This window comes from Onychostruthus taczanowskii, unplaced genomic scaffold (assembly GCF_017590055.1).
Source record: "Onychostruthus taczanowskii isolate IOZ18803 unplaced genomic scaffold, ASM1759005v1 scaffold18, whole genome shotgun sequence".
Lineage (NCBI taxonomy): Eukaryota > Metazoa > Chordata > Aves > Passeriformes > Passeridae > Onychostruthus > Onychostruthus taczanowskii.
In genome coordinates, this window is record NW_024499017.1 from 7,964,812 (window position 1) to 7,985,516 (window position 20,705).

General features: G+C 53.7%; 1 protein-coding gene across 1 annotated transcript in view; it reads right to left on the minus strand.

Moving 5' to 3' along the window:
* The window catches only part of CNGB1 (cyclic nucleotide gated channel subunit beta 1), a 28,113-nt gene extending 11,726 nt beyond the window's left edge, over positions 1-16,387 (minus strand). Inside the window, exons 1-18 of the mRNA XM_041400868.1 lie at positions 16,035-16,387; positions 15,738-15,795; positions 15,550-15,607; positions 15,311-15,437; positions 15,032-15,074; positions 14,799-14,865; positions 14,635-14,716; positions 14,129-14,165; positions 13,680-13,815; positions 13,500-13,575; positions 12,922-12,958; positions 9,844-10,009; positions 9,039-9,108; positions 8,203-8,249; positions 6,505-6,634; positions 6,116-6,158; positions 2,897-3,029; positions 6-101 (exon numbers count right to left, since the gene is read on the minus strand). Of these exons, the coding sequence (XP_041256802.1) occupies positions 6-101; positions 2,897-3,029; positions 6,116-6,158; positions 6,505-6,634; positions 8,203-8,249; positions 9,039-9,108; positions 9,844-10,009; positions 12,922-12,958; positions 13,500-13,575; positions 13,680-13,815; positions 14,129-14,165; positions 14,635-14,716; positions 14,799-14,865; positions 15,032-15,074; positions 15,311-15,437; positions 15,550-15,607; positions 15,738-15,795; positions 16,035-16,124 (1,496 nt within the window). The 5' untranslated portion in view covers positions 16,125-16,387. The remainder of the gene's footprint in view (positions 1-5; positions 102-2,896; positions 3,030-6,115; positions 6,159-6,504; positions 6,635-8,202; positions 8,250-9,038; positions 9,109-9,843; positions 10,010-12,921; positions 12,959-13,499; positions 13,576-13,679; positions 13,816-14,128; positions 14,166-14,634; positions 14,717-14,798; positions 14,866-15,031; positions 15,075-15,310; positions 15,438-15,549; positions 15,608-15,737; positions 15,796-16,034) is intronic.
* Between the last annotated feature and the right edge of the window lie 4,318 nt (positions 16,388-20,705).

Genomic DNA, 20,705 nt, shown 5'->3' on the forward strand with positions numbered 1-20,705 from the left:
CTTACCTTTTCCTCTGCTCCTGGTCCCAGCCCAGCCCTCGGCTGGGGGATTGGCTCACCAGCCCCGTGTCCAGAGCATCCTCTGGGAGCAGTCGCTCCCTCCTGCAGACACAAACAGAGACCAAGGGTTGGCTTGGCTCCTCTCCCTCCTTCTCATCCCAGGAGTGACCTGTTTTCCATTCCCCCTTCTCCTGCTAGGGTCAGTTTCCCCTAATTTTTGACATTGCCTGGAGTAGTTGGGAGTGAACCCCCCCATCTCCTTTCCTGCTAAAGCCCTGTTTCTCCCTGAGCACCAACAAGCCTTTGGCTCCATGGACATGCAGTCACCTGACCCATTTTGCAACTCAATTTGGGTACCTGGCAAGACTCATGGAGGGCAGGCATCATCCTGTGCTTGCCCCCAGGGCCACAGCTCCACATCACCGCACTTCAAGGGGCAGGCAAGGAAAGTGCAATGCCAGCATACCCAGAGCTTGTGTCCTAACACAGCTGGGGGCTCCTTTTGGCACAGATGGGTTTCTCAGGTGACTTCCTTACATGTGGGCAAGAAAGGTGTCAGAAGGGAAGCTGGATAGGAAAAAATCTAGACTGGTTTGCAAACCTGCAGCCAAGCCCAGAACTTCAGCTGTGATGAAGAAATTGTCTCCAGCCACCACAACTGCTGATCCCACTGGCCATGGCACAAAATGTCTCAGTGCTGTGTGTGGAGCAGGAGAGAGCAGGATGCTGAGGGAGGTCATCCTGCCATCACAAATCTCCCAAAGAAATGGGAGTCAAATGGGATTCAAATGCTGTGAGCCCATCACCTTCAGCCTTGCTGCTCCCAGGTGTGTCCTGCTGGGAGGTGGAGCAGGTCAGCAAGACTAATGAACCTTCATTTCCCAAGAGCCCAGTGCAGGGGTGGAGAAGAACCACAACTCCCCCTTTCAAAGTACTCCCAAATGGGCATGGAGGGGTTCCCAAACATCAGTTTGGAGAAATAGTCATGCCAAAGTCCATACTGGTGTTAGGACAACATCCACTGCTTCCCAGCAGTCTCCAGCTGCCCTTCCCCTGCCTCTGTCCCCTCAGGGCACCACACTGCCTGTCCTCACCCCTGGGCAAGCCCAGATGCCAGCACTGGCAGCCCCTTGCTGTGTAAGGGCGCCCTGCAGCAGGCACAGCCTCAGGGAGCAGCCAGCTGGGGTGGAGGGTGCCACAGCCTGAGCCTTGCTCAGGTTTGGGTGCCCTCAGAATGCTGCAGGCAGAGGCCAGAGGCCCTGGAACATGTGGGATGCACAGGGTCCCTGCCCACGTGGCATCAGCCAGGGAGTCCTGGCAGTGTCTGCAGGAGCTTGTCTGCAGGCTCCACTCAGGTGTGTGGCTCGTTTGCAATAAGTCTTTTATGATTCTGTTTAAACATTGTTCACTCCAATCCTTCACAGAGCCATGTAGGAAATAACTCCTGCCTGTGGCCATTAGGAGGGATTTAGAGATACTGGGTGACTGCTCTGTGCAGAGTTATGTCTTCTTCCTCTGGAAACACCAGCAGGACATGAGCATCTTCCTTCTGGCTCACAATAATTAATTTTTACTTCTTTATGTAGGAGAACAGGAGTTCCTTGCTTTTAAAAATACCCAGTGTTGTTTTGAGACACCCCCTGGAGACCCAGCAGAAGGGTTTATATGCTCACACATGTAACTGCAAATATGTTTAATGCTGTCAGGGTTTTCACTGCAGGTATTTTACATGAAGCCTTGGGCTCTGCTGTCCCAGTATAAACAGCTGTTCAGACTGGATTGTGGACATTTTTGCCATTTTTTTTTTCTCCTCCAGGAGCAAAAATGAAAAGATCCAAACTATGAAGTGAGAATGACTACAGCACCTGGTTTTCAGCACAGAAAAAAAAAAAAATCTCACTTTAGCTTTCATTTTGAATCCTCTGCAAGAGTGAGCCTAAAAAAAACCTAGTGCCACAACATAAAAAATCCATCAGCTTCCTCCAGCCTAAATTTTAAAGCTCAATTTTCATCCTCCCTCTCTCTAAGCATAGAATTAGAGAGGATGAATGATCTGGGTTGGAAGGGACCTTAAAAGACCATTTAGTCCAGCTCCCTGCCATGGGCAGGGACAGGTAGCTGCAAGCCCCATCCAACCTGGCCTTGAACACTTTCTGGGATGGGGCTTCCACCACTCCTCTGAAAGCTCAAATCCAGGGGGACATGCTGCAAATCCTTGCAGCAAAAATACAAGAAGAAAATGGTTTATTTTTAAGATGCAGGCTCATATCCAGCACATAGACCCTCTGTGCTCTGAATCTGGGAACAGAGACAGGCGGACAACAGACAAATGGGGTTTGACTATGGCCTGGGGATCAAGCCCATCTCCAGCAGGACACAGACAGGGCTGTCCCTGGCCACAAAAGCTTTAAACAAAATGTAATTAAAAATGCAAACAAGAGGCAAGGCTTTGGCCATCTCCTGTGCTGTGCACTGGGGTGACACCTGCTGCACACACAGCACTGTCCAAATCTGCTGGGAACGAGCACCTCCACATGGAGAAATGTGGATAATAAATGTTCCTGTGCTGGCAGCCTCAGGGAGAGCTGGGCAGAGCCACACCTGGGGGATGCTGTCCCTGTGGGATGCTGTGCCTGGGGGATGCTGCATCTGGGGGGATGCTGTGCCTGACAGAGCCATATCTGGGGCATGCTGTCCCTGGGAGATGCTGTACCAGGGGGATGCTGTACCTGTGGGATGCTGTGCCTGGGGGTGCTGCCCCGGGCAGGGCTGTGCCTGGGGTATGCTGTATCTGGGGGGATGCTGTACCAGGGGGATGCTGTACCTGTGGGATGCTGTGCCTGGGGGTGCTGCCCGGGTGCTGCCCCGGGCAGAGCTGTGCCTGCGGTATGCTGTACCTGGGGGATGCAGCGCCGGGCACCGCCAGCAGGTTGGGAGCGCCGGCGGCAGGCAGCTCTCCGTGGGTGCCATGGATCTCCACAGCACGGCCTGGGCTGTCCACATCCTGGATCTCCACGGTGGGGGAATGACCTGCTCCGTGGGAAGGACAATAATGGCAGGTGAGGGGGGCTCAGGGCCCCCCTGCAGCCAGGATGGCTCCCCAGACCCCAGAGCTGCCCCCAGGCTCTGCAGTGTGTGGGAAGGACTCTCCTTCCTTCTCCCTCCCTTCCCTTCTTGCCTGGCTCTCCTTTCTCCTAAGCATTTGGGGCACTTCTTAATTTTTCTTTTTCTTTTTTTTTTTTTTTTTTTTTGCCCAGTTTTTAACAGTCTAAGAACTGCCATCTGCTGCCCTTCTGCTTGCCCAGCTTGCAGTGATTGCAGCTACTCCATCTGAGTGTTGGGTTCCCGTGGTTTGGAAAATCATGGAGATTAGGATTCCCAGCTGCAGGTCCTGGGCAGGAACCCAGGATTTCCAGGAGCAAACCTGCCTCCCAGGGTGTGGAGATATTCCTGGTCCTTCTGAATGTAAGCACATGGATTGTGACAGGTTTGAACCACACAGTGTTTGCTTTTCATGCAGAATAAGGCACTATTTAAATAAGCATTTATGGCTTCTTTCTTCTGCAGAGGTAATAATTGCTTCTTGCCACAGGCAAGGTCAGAAGCAGGAAGGTTGGATGTTTGTAGTGGGTAAAGAAAGATGCCAGTTTTCCAAAGGAGAAATGGCACTGGGGGCTACCTTCGCCAGACCCCACAATCACTTGACTGTGAAGTGTGATGTCTTTCTTAGCTATTTAACAAAATAAAATTAATTCCTGCAGGATTTCTTCTGTGGGAGGTTTTCACACATCTGAGAGACCCCATGCACCTCCTCCAGCTTCACACTGCTGTGAAGCTAGTGGATCAGAGTCTGGCTTGATTAAATGCCTGAGAAAAGGCCTGTTTGGGTGGCAAAGTTAAAATCCTGTTGCATGTAAGGAAAAACGGCAGAATTCAGCTTGCTGGTGAAAAACAAAGCAAAGCAAAGCTGCAGAAAAGGCAGAAAGCCATGAACAGCAAACCTCCACCTTCCTCTCCTCTTAGCATGAGCAGGCTGTGCAAATGCTGGAGAGAAAACTCTGTGTGGTGATATTGCACCCTCTGCCTGCAGGTCCTGCTTTTCTCAGCAGCTCTAAACACACAGCATTTGCAAACACTCTCTATGCTCAGCTAAAAAGGCACATAGTGATGAGGCAGAAGCAGACAAACACATGGATTTTGTTCCCCAGCCTCTGTGCTGCAACATGAAGCGTGCTTTTATTTTTCTGAATTCTCCCCTCCGCCAGAAAGCAACCAAAAAGGCAAACTACTCCAGGAATCCCCCCCGTCTAACTACACAAGGCATCAAAGCCAACATCTCTAATACCTAGTGGGGATTGCTCCTCAGTGCAAAAATTGGGGTTGACAACTCCAGCCTTTGGCTTGCTGGCGGCAAGGACGGGGGTGGCAGCGGGGGCTCGGTAGCTGGGGACATTGGGGAGCTGCTCTAGAGCCCCGTGGCCAGCAGGGGACAGGGAGGGGACCCTGCCAGCCCGGGGCTTGTCATGCACCAGCCGGTCTAGCTCGACGTCCTGGGCCCGCCTGGCCATGCTGCTAGCAGCCTGCTAGGAGCTTCAAGCAAAGGACAAGGCATCTGCAGCTGCAACAGAACAGAGTGGTGTGAGAAGGGAGGGCAGTGTCACGGCAGGAACGCGGGGTGACCGGGGATTGGGGCTGCCTGCTGCTCACGGGGGCTGGGGCAGTGGTGGGCATCCTAGCATGTGCTTTTCATGGAGTCATGGAAGGTTAAGGGTTGGAAGGGACCTTAAAGGTCATGTCCCATGGGTAGGGACATCTCACAGAATCACAGAATCTCCAGCCTATGCCTTCCCTGACACAGCTTGAGACTGTCCTCTAGTTTTGTCAGTTGCTGCCTGGTGGAAGAGATCGACCCCACCTGTCTAGAGCCTCCCTTCAGGAAGTTGTAGAGAGCAATAAGGTCACCTCTAAGCCTCCTCTTCTCCAGGTTAAACAACCCCAGTTCCTTCAAATGTTCCTCACAGGGTCTGTGTTCCAAGCCCCTTGCCAGCCTTGTTGCCTCCTCTGGACGCGCTCCAGCATCTCAACATCCTTCCCAAACCGAGGGGCCAGAGCTGGGCACAGCACTCCAGGTGTGGCCTCACCAGTGCCAAGTGCAGGGGAAGAATGACCTCCCTGCTCCTGCTGGCCATACAATTCCTCATCCAGGCCAGGATGCCATTGGCCTTCTTGGCCACCAAGGCACATTGTTGGCTCATGTTCAGCCGGCTGTGAACCAGCATCCCCAGATCCCTTTCTGCCTGAACACTGTCCAGCCACACTGTCCCCAGCTTGTAATGATGTAGGGGATTTTTGTGGCCACATCTCCAGGTTGCTGAAGGCCTTATCCAGGCTGGTCTTGAGTCCTGCCAGGGTTGGGGCATCCACATTCTCCCTAAGCAACATGTTCCAGTATCTCACCACCCTCACTGGGAAGAATTTCTTCCTAATAATCTAAGCTAAATTCTCCCTCCTTCAATTTGAACTCATTACTCCTTGTCCTATCATTATAGTTCCTGACAAATCAGCATTTTCTAGCATCATTGCCCAGAGGGGCAAGGGCTGCATGCAGAGAATCTCAGGGGTGAGGGCAAGCCATTCCCTGTGCAACTTCCTGATGCCAGTGGAGTTTTGCCAGGATGTGCCTTTGCTCAGTCAGGCTGCAATGGGAACTCGCCACCTAATTTTCATTACCAACCATTGCTTCCTAAAACATTATATTAAAAGGTGTTTTATGCTACTGGTTATTTCCCAAAGGGAGAAAAGTGGTAGAGAAAATAATTTTTATCCCTGCACATCCTCCAGCTGAAGGAGAATCCCTTATTTCACATCAGGGATTGCTGAATCAACAGGACTAAGCATTGTACATTCAGAGCTAGCTCCAGACAATGCCAATATTGCCATGGTGCTGTGCCCACAGGATGTTTTACCCCAGTGAACAGCCCAGGCCCATGCTGCAGAGCAGTCAGCTCCCTGCTCCCTGCCAGCAGGAAAGGAGAAGCTGGATTCTCCCCCCACCAGGCATTGCATCCCCTGCTTCACTCCATCCCAGCCTGGCATCACACTGCTACAGCTTGTACCTTCAGCATCAGTTTTGGGAGCTTCAGCTGTCTCCTCTTCCACCTTCAAAATGAAAAAAAAAAAAAAAAGCCATTTTAAGGAGAAAAAGCCTGTTCTGTCAGTAAAAGAGCAGACTTTGCAGCTTGACTGGCTGCCCCATATCCCTGCTACTCGCCAGACTGTCAGCTTGTTCAGTGCCCGCTCTGGAGCGTGAGAGGAGCCTTCCCTCCACCCACAGCTACTTCTGCTGCCCCAGCTGCAGGGGTGGGGACACCCTGGTGGCAACATGTCCTGTGCCCAGCCTGCTCCTCCCAGGGCCCTGCACCCCCTCAGAGAAGCCCTGAGCCCCAGCACTTGCAGGGCAGCAAGAGCTCGTTGCAGGCAGCCCGAGCAGGGAGCGGTGCCGTACCTGCACAAGGGCACCTTGGAGATTACTTATCTCAGCTTCCTCCAGCTGCTCAGCCCTGAGGGCCTCCTGGGCAAGGCAGGCTTCATCCACACCCTCATCAGCAGGGAGACAAGCAGGCTGCAGCAGGGGTCTGGAAGGGAGAGACAAAATACTGCCTGGGAGACCAGGTGAGAGGTGCATAAAAAACCAGGGCATTGAATGGCCATAAGCAAAAACTGCAGAGGCAGAAAGATCCAGGCAGAATGTTTCTCCTCCTGTGCATCATTTCTCATATAATTAAAATGGGCCAAATAAAAAGCCAAAACACAATTTCCAGGCAAGGCTTTCCCACAAGCACTATTCAAATCCCATGTTTGTCTGTGCAAGACACCACCAGGACACATAATTCTCATTTTCCTTCCTGAGCAAGCACAGGCCTCAGCTCCACCATTCTGACAAAGGGGCTCTCAAGACTGATTTTATTGCTTTAATATAACTTCATAACTGAAATAAAAGCACCTCAACTGTTGCTCTTTGCATTTACCTCTTGATTTGCTCTTTCCTGGCAAGAAATGCAAAGCAGAGATTTGGGATAATGAAAGGAATTTTGAGACAGCTAAATGCATGAAAATATTTGTTTTGTTATTTTTAAAAAATTCCCCCCTTCATATTTGAAATTATGCTCCCTTCAAATGTGATCACAAATCTTTCCATCCTAAACTAGAAAACCTGTTGGTCTCTCTCTTTTCCCAATAAACAAACACATTGAAGGATGGAGTAGCAACTCATTCACCCCACAACTGAAGCTCAAGTTTCTACAGTGAAGCTCCAGGAACAGATTTTGATGAAATACAAACATATGGGTTTGACAGTGAGTAATCATGTGTTTTCAGCTTCTTCCTGAAAATCTAGCTACTTTAGAGGAATTAACACAGAATAATGTTGTAGTGCTAGGTAATAAATCCCTAAATGTTTATCTCATGTGAAATCAGAGCAAACTACTAATCTGAGCAGAAAGATGTCTCCCAATACCATCCAGACCAAAGGCACCACCTTCCACAAGAACTCTGCTATTTTCTACAACAGGAAAAAATATAAAATTGTACCTACTTGGATGAAGCAGCATTTGCAGACACAACACATAATCCTGTCTTTACATTCAGCTCTGTAACACTCAAAATAATCCCGAGTGCCCTGAATTAATGGACATGGTTTGAATAGCACGGCCCGTCTCCCGGAGCTGGCTGCTCCCGCCTCCCGCCCAGGCGCAGGAGGGGCTGCGGTTGCCACGGGCGGCCGCGATGGAGATGGAGCCCGTGTCACCAGGAGACGCTCCTGTCACCAGGTGCCGCGTCAGCAGCGAGCCCTGGGGTGAGCCGGTTTGCCAAAGCATCCCTCCCGCCTGCCATCCCTGCCCAGCTCACCATCCCTGCCCAGCTCACCATTCCCTGCCCAGCTCACCCATCCCTGCCCAGCTCACCATCCCCTGCCCAGCTCACCCATCCCTGCCCAGCTCTGCCATCCCTCCCCAGCACACCCATCCCTGCCCAGAACACCATTCCATCCCCAGCACACCATCCCTGCCCAGCCGCCTGCCAGGCTGGGAGCTCTGCTCTGCCGTGGGTGTTTCAGCCTCTCCAGCTGGTGAAAGCACTGGAAACAAAAGCTGTAATCACGCTCGTTTCCAACAAAGCCCTAAAGGCAACTGGAGCCACTCACTCTGCACTCGCCTCCTGCTCCTCCTCTTTCTTATCTTCCTCTTTCCTCTTTTCCTCTTTCTTCTTCTCCTTCTCTTTTTTCCTCTCCTTCTCTTTCTTCCTCTTCTCCTCCTTCCTCTTCTCCTCTTTCTCCTTCACCTCCTCCTTCTTCCTCTTCTCCTCTTTCTTCTTCAACTCCTCCTTCCTCTCCTCTTCCTTCCTGTCCTCCTCTATCTTCCTCTCCTCTTCCTCCTTTTCCCTGTCCTCCTCCTCTGTCTTCTTCTCTTCCTCTTTCTTCCTGTCCTCCTCCTCTGTCTTCCTCTCCTCTTCCTCCTTTTCCCTGTCCTCCTCCTCTGTCTTCTTCTTCTCCTCTTCCTCTATCTTCCTCTCTTCTTCCTCTGTCTTCCTCTCCTCTTCCTCCTTTTCCCTGTCCTCCTCCTCTGTCTTCTTCTTCTCCTCTTCCTCTTTCTTCCTGTCCTCCTCCTTTATCTTCCCCTCCTCTTCCTCTTTCTTCCTGTCCTCCTCCTCTATCTTCCTCTCTTCTTCCTCTGTCTTCCTCTCCTCCTCCTCTATCTTCCTCTCCTCTTCCTCATTTTCCCTGTTCTTGTTCTTCTCTTTCTTCCTATCCTCTTCCTCTTTTTTCCTCTCCTCCTCCTCTTGCTTCATCTCCTCCTCCTCATTTTTCCTGTCATCTTCCTCTATCTTCCTCTCCTCTTCCTCTTTTTTCCTGTCCTCCTCCTCTTTATTCCTCTCTTCTTCCTTCTCTTTCCTGTCCTCTTCTTGCTTCATCTCCTCTTCCTCTTTTTTCCTCTCCTCCTCTTCTTTCTTCCTTTCCTCTTCCTCTTTCTTCCTCTCTTCCTGCTCTTTCTCCTCCTCCTTCGGCTTTTCCTCATCCCCCCTGGTAGTGTTTGGGGAGCACAAGCACAGTCTGGAAAGGAGAAACTCCTTAGCTGAAGCCCCCAGGTGTGTGTGACACGAGGAGCTCTGTGTGTCCCCTGGTTTCTGGCTGAGCTCTGCTGAGGCCCTGGGCTCCCCTTGTGCTGAGGAGAGCTGAGCACTGCCGTGTGGGGGGGAACTGCTGTGCTCACCCGGGTGTGCTGGCTCAGGGAGCATTTTGGGGCTCAGAAACCCTCTGTGAGCAAGCGTGGACCCCTCTCATCCCCCTGCTGCTGCACAGCTCACTGCTGGCTCTGAGCAACTGCCCAGCCCTTGGGCAGACCCCAGGAGGGTTTCTATGGCAGAAACAAGGGTAAATTTTACAGAGACAGCTTCCATTTCTGAATGGCATTCCAGCTGCATGCACACTGCTTGGAATAAGGGCCAAGGCCTCTTGCCCTGGGGCCAAATTTTTCTTACAGGAGCCTGAGCAGAGCCTCCCTCACCTGTCCTCTGCAGGGCACTGTAAGCATTGTTCTCATGGCTCTGCCACTGCCTGCCCTAACCAAAACTGAGACACCAGAAGAAATAGACATTTGACCAAGCACCTTTTGGATCCTACTGGGGGATGCCTCCCTTTTTTGGAAACACACCTTGGCCACCAGCTCTAGCCCCAGCACTGGCAAGGATGGATGCCCAGGGGCAGGCTTGTCCCCTCCCATGGCCACCACACTGGTGGCTGGAGAACACACAGACCTGCCCATCAAGAGCATCTCCCTTCCCCTACCTGGTTTCTTCTTCCTGAGGTTCCTCCTCTATGGTGGGAAGGGAACGAGCATCTGCCTGCAGCTCAGCCTCGTGAGCCCAGGCTGGCATCTCTTCGTTAACCTGGCCATCATCAATCTCTTGCAGGATGAGATGGGTTTCCTCCTGCCCCGCAGGGACCACAGGAACTGAAACAGCAATGGGGAAAGGGAGGTGAATGGACAGTAGCACATTCTCCAGAGGCCAGGGCAGGTCCCAGGTTTGCTGTGCTCAGTGGGGCAGTGCTGAAGCAGCTCTCAGCCTGCACAGAGCTGGGCAGCCCTGCTGCCCTGTGTTGATATTCTCAGTTCAGTCGAAGAAAGAACAGTGATCATTTCTCCCAGGCTGGGCCTGGGAATCTTAGAGGAAAAGAATTAAAACAATTATTATCTCTCTTTCTGTAACCATTGTTTATAGTTGTGGTTCTCCACAGTGTGCTATTCATAGTACACCAATAGTGTGAGATGTTTCTACTTTGTGACCAATCAAGTATCACCTTAATGAGTCACATTATAAAAAGACCTACTACTTTCATTAAAGGGGCTTTTTGATCCACCTGAAGACTGGAGTCTTTCTTTCTATCCCTGACTCAACAGTGTCACCCCTGAGCTGGGCTGCCATGGTGCCTTGGGCTCCTTTACCAGAAGGAAGAAGAAAATTCACCATTTTCTGCCAAGCAGAGCCAAAACCCCATGAAGGCTTTGAGCAAGCTGGTCAATGTCCCTGCCCATAGCAGGGGGAGTGGAACTGGTTTAGCTTTAAGGGCCCTGCCAACCCAAAGCATGCTGTGATTCTATGAAAGCTACAGTCCTCTGCACACAGATGAGTGCTGGCTGCCCTGCACATGTAGCCTCCTCCACCAGCAGTGTCCTGGCCCATCTCCAGGCCACATTTTGTCCCTCCTTGCCATCTGGAAGAGCCCAAAGCCTTTCCCCTTGTGATCCCCCAGTGAATTTCTGTCCTAGCACAGCCCAAGGGTGCTGGGTCTGCAAGACCCAACCCAGAGCCCACATCACAGCACTCAAGCACCATGTCCGCTCTGATCATTCTCCCAGGCAAGGAACATCCCACAGCACTTCCCAGAATCTCTGGGGTAAAACCCACAGCAGGTTACTGGGGGCTGTAGGCAGCTGCAAAGTGAGGAGTCTGACCCATGAGGAGCCCTCTCCATGTCCCAGGGGTACCCATCCTACCACGTCAGGCTCACACCAGAGAAACAGGAGGAGGAAGCACATCCGCTCACTGTAAAACCAGTTTATTTTGAGGTCTGCTTGACAGCAAAACTTACATGTCCACAGCAAAGCTAATAGGAAACGTGCAAACTGAACTACAGAAAGGCAGGAAACCCATGCAGTGTTGTATCTGTGGCTTATTTACCCACCCCATGGTGTCCACAGTGCCTTTAGCCCATTCCCTCTGGATCTCCATTAATTAAAACATGGGACAGCAATCAGGGAAATGGCTTTTAAAGCACACCATGGCTTTTGGATACATTATATGAAAATGTGGTAAATACTAACGTTTATGACATTACACCTCAGAGGCAGAAGTTGACTCAAATAAGCCTGGAGACTTCAGCTGGGGGTTTCAGGGTGAATATTCAGATGTTGTGGGCGCATTGAGAGGGCCAGGAGTGCTGGGAGACTGCAGCAAGAGGCTTTCTGCCACTGAGGTGTCCTGAGTGATGCTTTTCTACCATCCTGTAAATTATAGTTCCCACCTCATAGACACCATCCTGCAAAACCAGCAGCTCCAATTCCCAGAGCAAAGAGGGAGCCAAGTGGGACAGCCCTGGGACTGAGTCTCTGTGCCAGCCTTGGGTCCCCACTGCCCCAGCTGGGAAGGAGCTAGACACCATTTGCAGATTCCCCTTTGCTTTTCCTCCCCAGCTGTGCTTTCTCCTCAGGTTGGTCTCATTTGGATGTGGGAAGGGCTGGCTTGCCACAGTCTTCGTTTTCCGTTTGTTTCAGAGGCGCTAAGCCCCTTTGCCCCCTGAAACAAAAGGAGAAGGAAAACATTAATGAGCGTGCTGGCAGTTTGGTGCCAGGGCAGATCTCTTGCTTGACCCAATCATTCCCTTCCTTGGGCAGGGTTAAGTGACCTGGAGATGCCTCGAGGCACCAAAGCCAGCTGGGCACCAGGGCTGTGCTCGCCCAGCACAGGCAGCAGCATCCCTGGCTTTGCCCCTTTCTGAGGCCCATGGCAGCACACAGGCCTGCAGTTTGTACAAACACATGGAGAAATGCCTTAGCCCAGGTTTTGAGGTTCTGCCAAGGGGCTGTTGGCCTGCAGGAGCAACTTCCCAGCATATCCCTGGGGTGTGCATTTTCCATGTGCCTCAACTGTGCCTCCTCTCATCAGCAGCTCCCACAGCCCAACCAGCCACTCCTTTCAAGGCACAGCACTTGCACAGGGGTGTGTAACCCTGCCCACACTATCCACAGAGGCAGCTGTGGCCCTGCATTTTGTCCAGCATCCCCCAAAGTGGCTGCAGTGGGGAGCCAAGCCCCCCCTGCCTGCAGAGGTGGTGCTTGATGCCCTCCACAGGCACACAGCAGTGTGAACCCTGCAGGCTTTCCCACAGCCATGCAGATTCCATTCTAAGACATCTAATCCCAGCATTTTGTTTTCCTGGGGTACCTTCCTAGACATCTCACACCAGGCTTGGCAAACAGCAAAGGAGACAAAGGATGCAGCAGGTTTGAATTCCCTTGCAATTCTTCAATCAAATCCCTCCAGCTCCAGCACGGCTCAGGACAGACCTTGATATCAGCACTAACCTCAAAACCCAGAACCTGAGGATTTTGGGATCCTGGGATGCTGCACTTGGAGACTCCCTCAGCCTGCGTTTTACCAAGCCCACGCCACAGCTCAGCAGCAGCTCCCTCTTCTCAAGTGTCAACAACCTCCCATGGCTTCTCTGGGCAATTCCAGGGGCTCCTGAGCTGGCACCCAGGGCAGACCAGGGGATAAAGATGCCAGTGACCCCTCCTCCCAGTAACCCAAGCCAATAAAGACCTTGGCAGTCAAACCATCATGGAGAAATGGATCCATCACTTACTTTGTTCCACAGGACCCAAGGTTGCTGTGGCCACTCCCTGTCAAGAGGAGAAGGGAACAATGAGACACTGCTCATTTTCAGTAACCCTTAATTTGTACCCTTAATGCCCCATTTTCAGTACATCTAGTCCTTTTACCCTAAATATCCCATTTTTGTGGCAAGTTGGATGGTGTGGCCACAGGCACGAGCATCTCACACAATGGTGCAGAGCTGGACCACATAAGTGAGTTTGCCTGGGCACAGGGAAGGAAAGGAGAGCTATATAAAGCTGCTGCTGCTTCTCCTTAGAGCTGGGACCACACCTGCATGAGATGCCAGAGCCTGGACACCAGCCAGTGCTGCACAGAAAGGCAAGGAAAGAAAGCACATTCTACAGGATCTCCTGCTGCTTAGAAGCCAAAAACTGGCTTTCATCAGCTAAGCAGATCATGGGGACTTGTTCTCTTGACAAACTTGGTGAAAGCCCAAATCACAGCAGATCCCAGCACTGATCTAGTGACATCTGCAGGGCTGGGGATGCCCTGCTCGTGAGGGATGTGGTGTTCCCGTGCTCTTTCCCTATCCATCAGACAGCCCACCTGTGTGTCCTGCTTCTCCCTGGTCACCGGCTGTGGCATCACCTTCTCCAGCCCCTGCACAAACCAGCTGAACATCCTGGAGACAAGAAACCCCTGGTAGGCTGGCAGCCAGACCCTTTGCTCCCATACCAGCCGTCCCTGTGGTCACCAGGGCCCTGCAGAAGGTGCCACCCTGGTTACCTGGTGGCATCCGCAGCCGCGGTCTGAGGGCTCAGGGCAGCCCCCGGCTCCAGCTGGCCCTGGGCTGCTGCTGTGGCGCTCTGAGGGCCCGGAGCGCTGCATTTCGACTTCGCCTGGGTTTTAGTCCCTTCTGTGCCTGCTCAGGTTTATTGAAAAGAAGAAGGATTGGCAATGGAGCTGTCATAAATCGTTGGGAAGTGGAGCAAGCCAGGAAGGGTCACCTCCTGCAGAGGGACAGGCTTCATGGGCTTCCCTGGCAGCCTGCCTGGGGCGAGGACATGGGAACATGGGGACAGGAGCTGTGCAGGGTCCATGCCGTGGTGGCAGGACCTGTGTCCCCAACCCTGGGACTCGTGTGCCCACCCCTCCCGGCACTGAGGGAATGCTGGCCATGGAGGCAAGACGAGGCGAGGCCGGCCCGGCCGGGAGTCGCGGATCGGATCGCTCACCTTCCACCGCGCCTTCGCTCCTCTCCTTCGGCTCTGTCTGCAGAGGGACAGAGGGACGGATGGACGTGACAAAGCACTGCCTGTGGCCTCAGGCCACCCCAGGTGGACATGTCCCCACCGCAAGGGGCCCCACACACTCAGCCCCACACACTCGGCCCCACACGCTCAGCCCCACATGCTTGGCCCCACACGCTCAGCCCCCACATGCTCGGCCCCACACACCACCCGCTCTGGTTTCAGCCCCACTGCTGTGACAACAACCAGCTAACCCAGACATCAGCGATGCTGACACCAGCCCATCAGGCCCAAATGAAGGGTCCTCCCCGCATCAAGGTTGAGGAGAACCGGGACAGCACCCAGAGATCTCTTTTTGCTCTGCGGAATTACCTTGGGTTTTCCTCCCCAAGGTCGCAGCTGGGGTGTGCAGGAGGATGAAGGCAGGGAGCTCGCCCCACTGTCACCTCTGCCCGGCAGCCCCCGCTCTTCCCGAGCTAGGCAGTGCTCACCTCCGGCTTTTTCATCCCTTCTGGCTGCGGCAAAATCCTCTCGAAGCCCTGTGAGAGCCAGCTGAGCACCCGTTTTCCTGTCCTGCGGGGAGAGTGCCGCGCTCGGGGAGCTCATCCTGCGCCCTCCTGCCCTCCCGCATACCCCCAGCCTCGCTGGCACCCACCACTGCTCCGGGGCAATCTCCGGCTCGCCCTCGGAGACATCCTCCTCAGCATCGAAGGGAGTTATCTCTGCAAGGAGAGCGCTGCTGTGGGCATGGGGAATCCACACTGCTGGGAGCTCTAGGTGCCCCCATCAGCCAGCAAAAGGGGACAATAGTGCCGGAGTCACCAGCCAGGGAGGTGGGATGTGGGAGTCCCAGGATGCTGCAAGCTACAAACTCCCAGCTCTCCTTACCCAGGCCATCGTCATCCTCATCCCCAAGGACCTGGACCTCTGTCTGAAAAGCCAAACATATTGTCTGAAAACCTGACAGCCCAAGAGAGGGATCACCCCACTGAGTGGGGAGGGAAACCTGCCCTTTCCCCAGGGATGAGTGAAGGTAGAAACCCATGCAGGGCAGGTTTAGTGCTCCCAGTTAGCACTGGGAAAGTGATAAGAAGGAAAAAAGAAGAAAAGGTAAAAAGAGGCAGAAGCTCAATTACACCAAATTCATTTCCCAGATCTGTCTCCTACCTCATCAGCAATGTCGATGCTTGTCTCGAAGCTCTTCCCGAGTGCCTGCAGCCCTGGGGCTGGGGCTGGCTGGGGAATCACCTTCTCCAGCCCATGGGAGAGCCAGGAGAGCACACTGCTCCCCACACTGCCAGGGAAGGGTGTGAGTCAAGCTGGGAATGCCATCCAAGGCATCCAGCCCCCAAGAAAAAGCAAAATCCCAAGCAAATCATGCTGCACAAAGGGTGCAGGAGCCGTACCTGTCAAACACAGAACTCGAGTCCTCAGAAACCACAAAGGCCACTTTCTTTTCCGTTTCTTCAATAGCAGCAGGAGAAAATAAGGCAGGCTCCTATCACCACTCTGCCAGCCCCCAGGAGGCCAGGCAGGAGAGGGACAGGAGGGTAAAGGAGCACTGATGTGCAGCCTGAGCCAGTGTGGGGCTTACCCTCAGTGTGTGCCCGCTCAGCAGCATCTGTGGGGCCACCGGTCTTTCCTGGGGGTGCCTTCAGGACAGAAGGCAGGAGGTGTCAGAGAACAGGGGACACTGTCCCTGTTCAAAGGTGGCTGCAAACCCCAGGGACTCCCCATCCTCCTGCTGCTTCCCAGCAGCTCAGAGTAGGAATGCATCCCAGCCCCTTCCCTCCTGGGGTTGTTGCAGTGCTGGGGATGGATGCAGGGGCACCAGACACCTCTCATCATGCTCATGGTGTCACCATCACCCCCAGGCTGGCTCCCTGCTCACCTTAGCTGGCTGCAGCTCCCGCACAGGGGTCTCCTCTGTCACATGGGGCACCGGGGGCTGGGGCACCACCCGGTCAATCCAGCCCATCATCCCGCTGGCTGCGGGCCGTGCCCAGGGGTCTCCAGCTGGCAGGAGCCCAGCAGCAGGGGTGCCCACTGCCCAGGGAATGCCAGCTGCTCACTGGGCTGTCTCCTGAGCAGCCCAAGAAGGTCCTTGGTGTCCTTCTGTTTCCAGGTCCTGCTTGGGAGACACGGCACTGCAGCACAGCCAGAGCAAACCCAGCTCAACCCCTCACCCCTCACTGCCATTGTGAGCAAAATTAAGGCCCTATTTTATTCTCACCATCTCTGTTAAACTTGCTTTTCCTGAAGGTAGCTCCTCATTTAGATGTTTTATTTTCACAACCTGTCCTGACTAGGAAGCCATTGCAGATAGATCACAGAAACTGTGATGCTCTGCTCAGGGTCCTCTACTCTCCCCCCATCATTTTTCATTTGAGGGAAGCTGAGCAGTAATTTGAACAGAATTTTTTATGTGGAAGTTCATGTCACAGCACACACATCCCCTCTTTCTGCCCCCACAAAACAACTCTGCTCCACCACCTGTCAGCCACACCCCAGGGACATGGTGGCTGCTGGGACAGGTACCTGCTGGGGCTCTGGCAAGGGCAGCAAAGGCATCCAGCACTGGCTGGGCGATGTCGATAGGGCAGGTAAAAGTAAGATGTTGCAGAGCAGGGATTCAGCTGTCCAAGCTCTGGCTGCTTGGTCTTTTTGGGTCCCTTCCTTCCCTTTGTGAAGCAGCTCCAGGGTGGGATACAGCACCAGAGAGCCAAATGATGCTGCACATTCCCCTTCTTAGGTACTGAATGATGAGAGCTGGGGGCTCTCATCCAGCTCAGACTGGGGGTGTCACTTGCTGTTGCTCCTCTGAAGGGCTGTGCTCTGCCCAAAATGCCCCTCTATAGTACCCCACTCTGCCCAAAATGAAGGGCTCAGGAGCACCTCAGACAGCCCCCAGGGGATACCTGAGAAGGGCAAAAGAAAGAAAATCCCTCAGCTCCTTCCAGCCCGGCCAGGAGACTGCGCATGAGTTTCAATCCCAGTCCCACATGCAGCAGGTAGAGGCTGGAAGCTGCTCAGCACTGGGCTCTTTGAATTAACCCCTCATGCAGCTTTCAGGCATGCAGGACATCATGAGATGGCTCACTGGGGGCTCTCCAAAGCCTGGCTCCTTAAACCTAGGCTGGGGTTTGCAGGAAGGGTGATGTGTGTCCTCAGCCCTCTCCCATGCACTCTCCCAGAGACCCCCACACCCCACAGCTGGACAGAGCAGCTGTAAAACACCTCCTGAGGCCTGACAGCCAGAAACCAATTAAATTACCTTGCATCTCTCACTGGGTACAAGGGATTAAGGAGCTGTGAATGTCCTGGGAACAGCAAGGAAAAGCTGCCAGTGTCTGCAGCAGAGGCGCATCCCCCCAAGCTTTGGCATTCTCACAGATCCCAAAGAAGCCCAGGGTCCCTGTGCACAGTTGAGCCCAAACAATCCTAGAGAAAGCTTCCTGAGGCTGCAGCGAGCCCCCCTTGTCAGCCAAGGGCTCCTCCTCCCTCCACATGAGCTTGTGCAGCTGTAAAAGCCTGGACCATATCCCTGTCCTTGGTCTGGGAAAGAAAGGGGAGGTCAAAGGCTGTTCCGCTGCCAGATCTGAACAAGAAATGGGCAGAAACATTTGTGGGTCCCCACAAAACTGGTTGCTGAAAGAAACAGGAATAAGTAGGCAGGATTTGCCATCAATGACATGACAGAGTTGGCACTTTATGCATCCTGCTGCATTGCAGGCACCCAGCGGTGCCACCACCTGTTGTGGCAGCTCCTTTTGCCAGCCAGCAAAGGCCCTTAGTCTCATTTCTAAGAGCAAGAAGGGCACAGACCCACAGCCTCATTTGGAGCAGGGAGCATCGTGCTTTCCTTCCCTCCCAGCAGCTGATCAAACCTCCACATCACCCAGCCCTCGCAGCATCACTCCCGATGGACCGGCACAGCTCATTCCCCGGCTTTTGGATCACCAAACCCCCCTGTGAAGGGAGAGGTGGCCCTGCAAAGCTCCCAGCCACATCCCTCGCTTCCATCGCTGCCACTTACCCCCGCAGGCTCAGCACTGCCTCCCTGGGAAGCCACCCTGGGACGCGTGGGCTCCCTCGGCCACTGCAGCTCACTGCCACTGCCCCCCAGCCCACCTCAATCGGCTCAGGGCTCTGCGAGGATTAGCCCTGTGCTGCCTGCAAATGGGATTACTGGCACCCAGCTGTCCTGAGTGCCCTCGCTTCCAGCAGCCAGCCTGGCTTTGGTGCAGGGTGCTGCAAAAAAAACCCAAAATCAAACAGGTTTGAGCACCCTCAAAATCTCTGGAGCCACCAAAGCTCCCCCAGGCACTCACCAGCAGCGCTGTGGGGAAGGAACTCGTCTCACCCATGTGCAGGGATGTGCAGAGGAGCAGCAGTGGAGCTGCTGAAACCCCGTGGGGTGACACAAGGTGATGTGCCAAGGGTGCTCCACCCACAGCTCTGCCCCAGCTCCTGAGCAACCACAGCAAATCTGTGCTGGGTTGGGCTAAGCCTCCCCTTGCTGAGCCTGCCAATTGCTGCTTGATCCGTTTACCTCCAGCCCTGCACGACTGCCAGCCTTTCCCACTGCCCCTAATCTTGGCCACAATGACACCCTGGAATCCAGGTGCCAGCATGGATTCTGTGCCCCATGTCCAGCCTGTTTCTGCATGCCCAGAGCTCCCTGCCCTGCTTCCTCCTTCCCTGGCTCCATAGGTGTCTCCATCCTGGTGGGCAACAAGGACCCGTTGTGCCCGGCCCCAGCAGCTCTGTAGCAGGCTCCTCTCTTCCTATCACAGGATGGAGGATGCAAAACAAACCCTCAGGAAAAGCTTGGACAGTTTTATGTGGGGCTGGGATTGCAGAGCACAACATGCAGCAGCTTCTACCCACTGAACAGCTGCTCCCTTCTGGCAGGAAGAGACTCCTGCCTGCTCCTGCCCTGAAGCTCCCAGGGAGGAGTTTTGCCCTGGGGAGGGATCATTCCAATTCTAGCAGGGGCAAAACCACTCAGCATACTCTGCTTGTGTTTGCTTTCAGCCTCTGGGAGCCTGCTTGTACTCTGCATCTTCTGCTTACCAGGAAGATGAACCATCAATTCTACTTCAAAAAAGTTCAGGGGAAAGAAAGAAAAAAAAAAAAAAACATGAAAAAAACCCCAAGCAGAGCCAGACAGAGCACAAAGACAGATGAGGAGGCAGTGCTTGGCACATGGCCTCTGCTCCAGAAACCTTACACACCCACAGGAAGGTATAAATAACTATAAATTTATTAGTAAAGCAAAACCATTTGACACTCACACAGAAGAGCGGGATGTGTTATTACAATATATATACACACATACATGGAGTATCATCTTAGAAACACATGGAGAGCAGTGTTAAAGGCACTGCAAGCCACACAAACCTCAGCAACCTTGGCTGTGACCTCCAACAGCCCCGGGAACTCTACCGGAGTCATGACCACAGGTTGGGAGGCGCCCAAGAATCTCACTGACCATGAAGTCCCTTAGATCCACGGCTTGGAGGCACTCAGAAACAAGCCCACGGCCCAGCTCCCACCTGTGGTCCTGCTCTCCCCACGGAGCATCCCAGGCACACTGTGAGAGCAGCATCTTCATACCCAGAAAGTGCCAGAGGCAGCTGCCAGGAGCTGCTGTGGAGGAAGCCGGGCAGCTGGGGAGAAGCTGGGTGCTCACCTGGGCCTGGCTGCCAGCCCCAGACCTCACTGGCCTGCCCTTATGAATCTCAGCATTTCACCTGCATGCACAGGAACCTTCCCACAGGTGAACTCACCACCCAATGGAGAAAGAGTCAAATTCTGAAGTATAATAAGAGGGTTTTGCCTATTTTTTAATGGTCAGGCTTTAGCTGCAGCCTGGACTTGATGGTAAATACCCAAGGGAAGTGCAGAAAGGGTTCTCCTCCCTCCTCTTCTCCCTGTAAGGGCAGGCTTGAGTGCCCAGAGATGGTCCCAAAACTCTGTCAGAGGATGCTTTCCCCTTTGTCCCCCAGTCCAGCACATGGGCCCCAAGACCAGAGCATGAACATCTTCCCACCCAGACGGCAGAGATGGCACCTGCTCACTGGAGAGTTGGCATGGCCACCTGAGCATCCCCATGGTCCCAGGGGTGTCCCTGCCACAGCTAACTCAGCTCAGCTTGAAGCACTCAAGCTGCTCCACAGCACTCCCAGGGGAACCAACTGCACTGCCTGAGCCCACCCCAGTGCCATGACATCTCCCCAGGAATGTCTGACAGTCCTTCACAGACTTAATCCCCAGCCTTGGAGATGGAAATGGCAGCTCCCACCCCAGTCCCCATTTCCTACAGCTCGGCTCTGGCTCTTGGTCCTGGCTTGGATTCACTTGTCAGAGCATGGGCAGACTCCCACGCCAAGCTGCCAGGTCACAGGCATTGCCCCTGCCCAGTGAAATGGATGGCCTGCTGTGGGGAAGGACCAGAAGCACCCACTGGATTCCAGCAAGACTCAGGTCCTAAACACCTGATCTCACCATCAGTGGTTTGGTACCACCAGGATCCAGCCTCAGCCTGGGAAAGGAATTT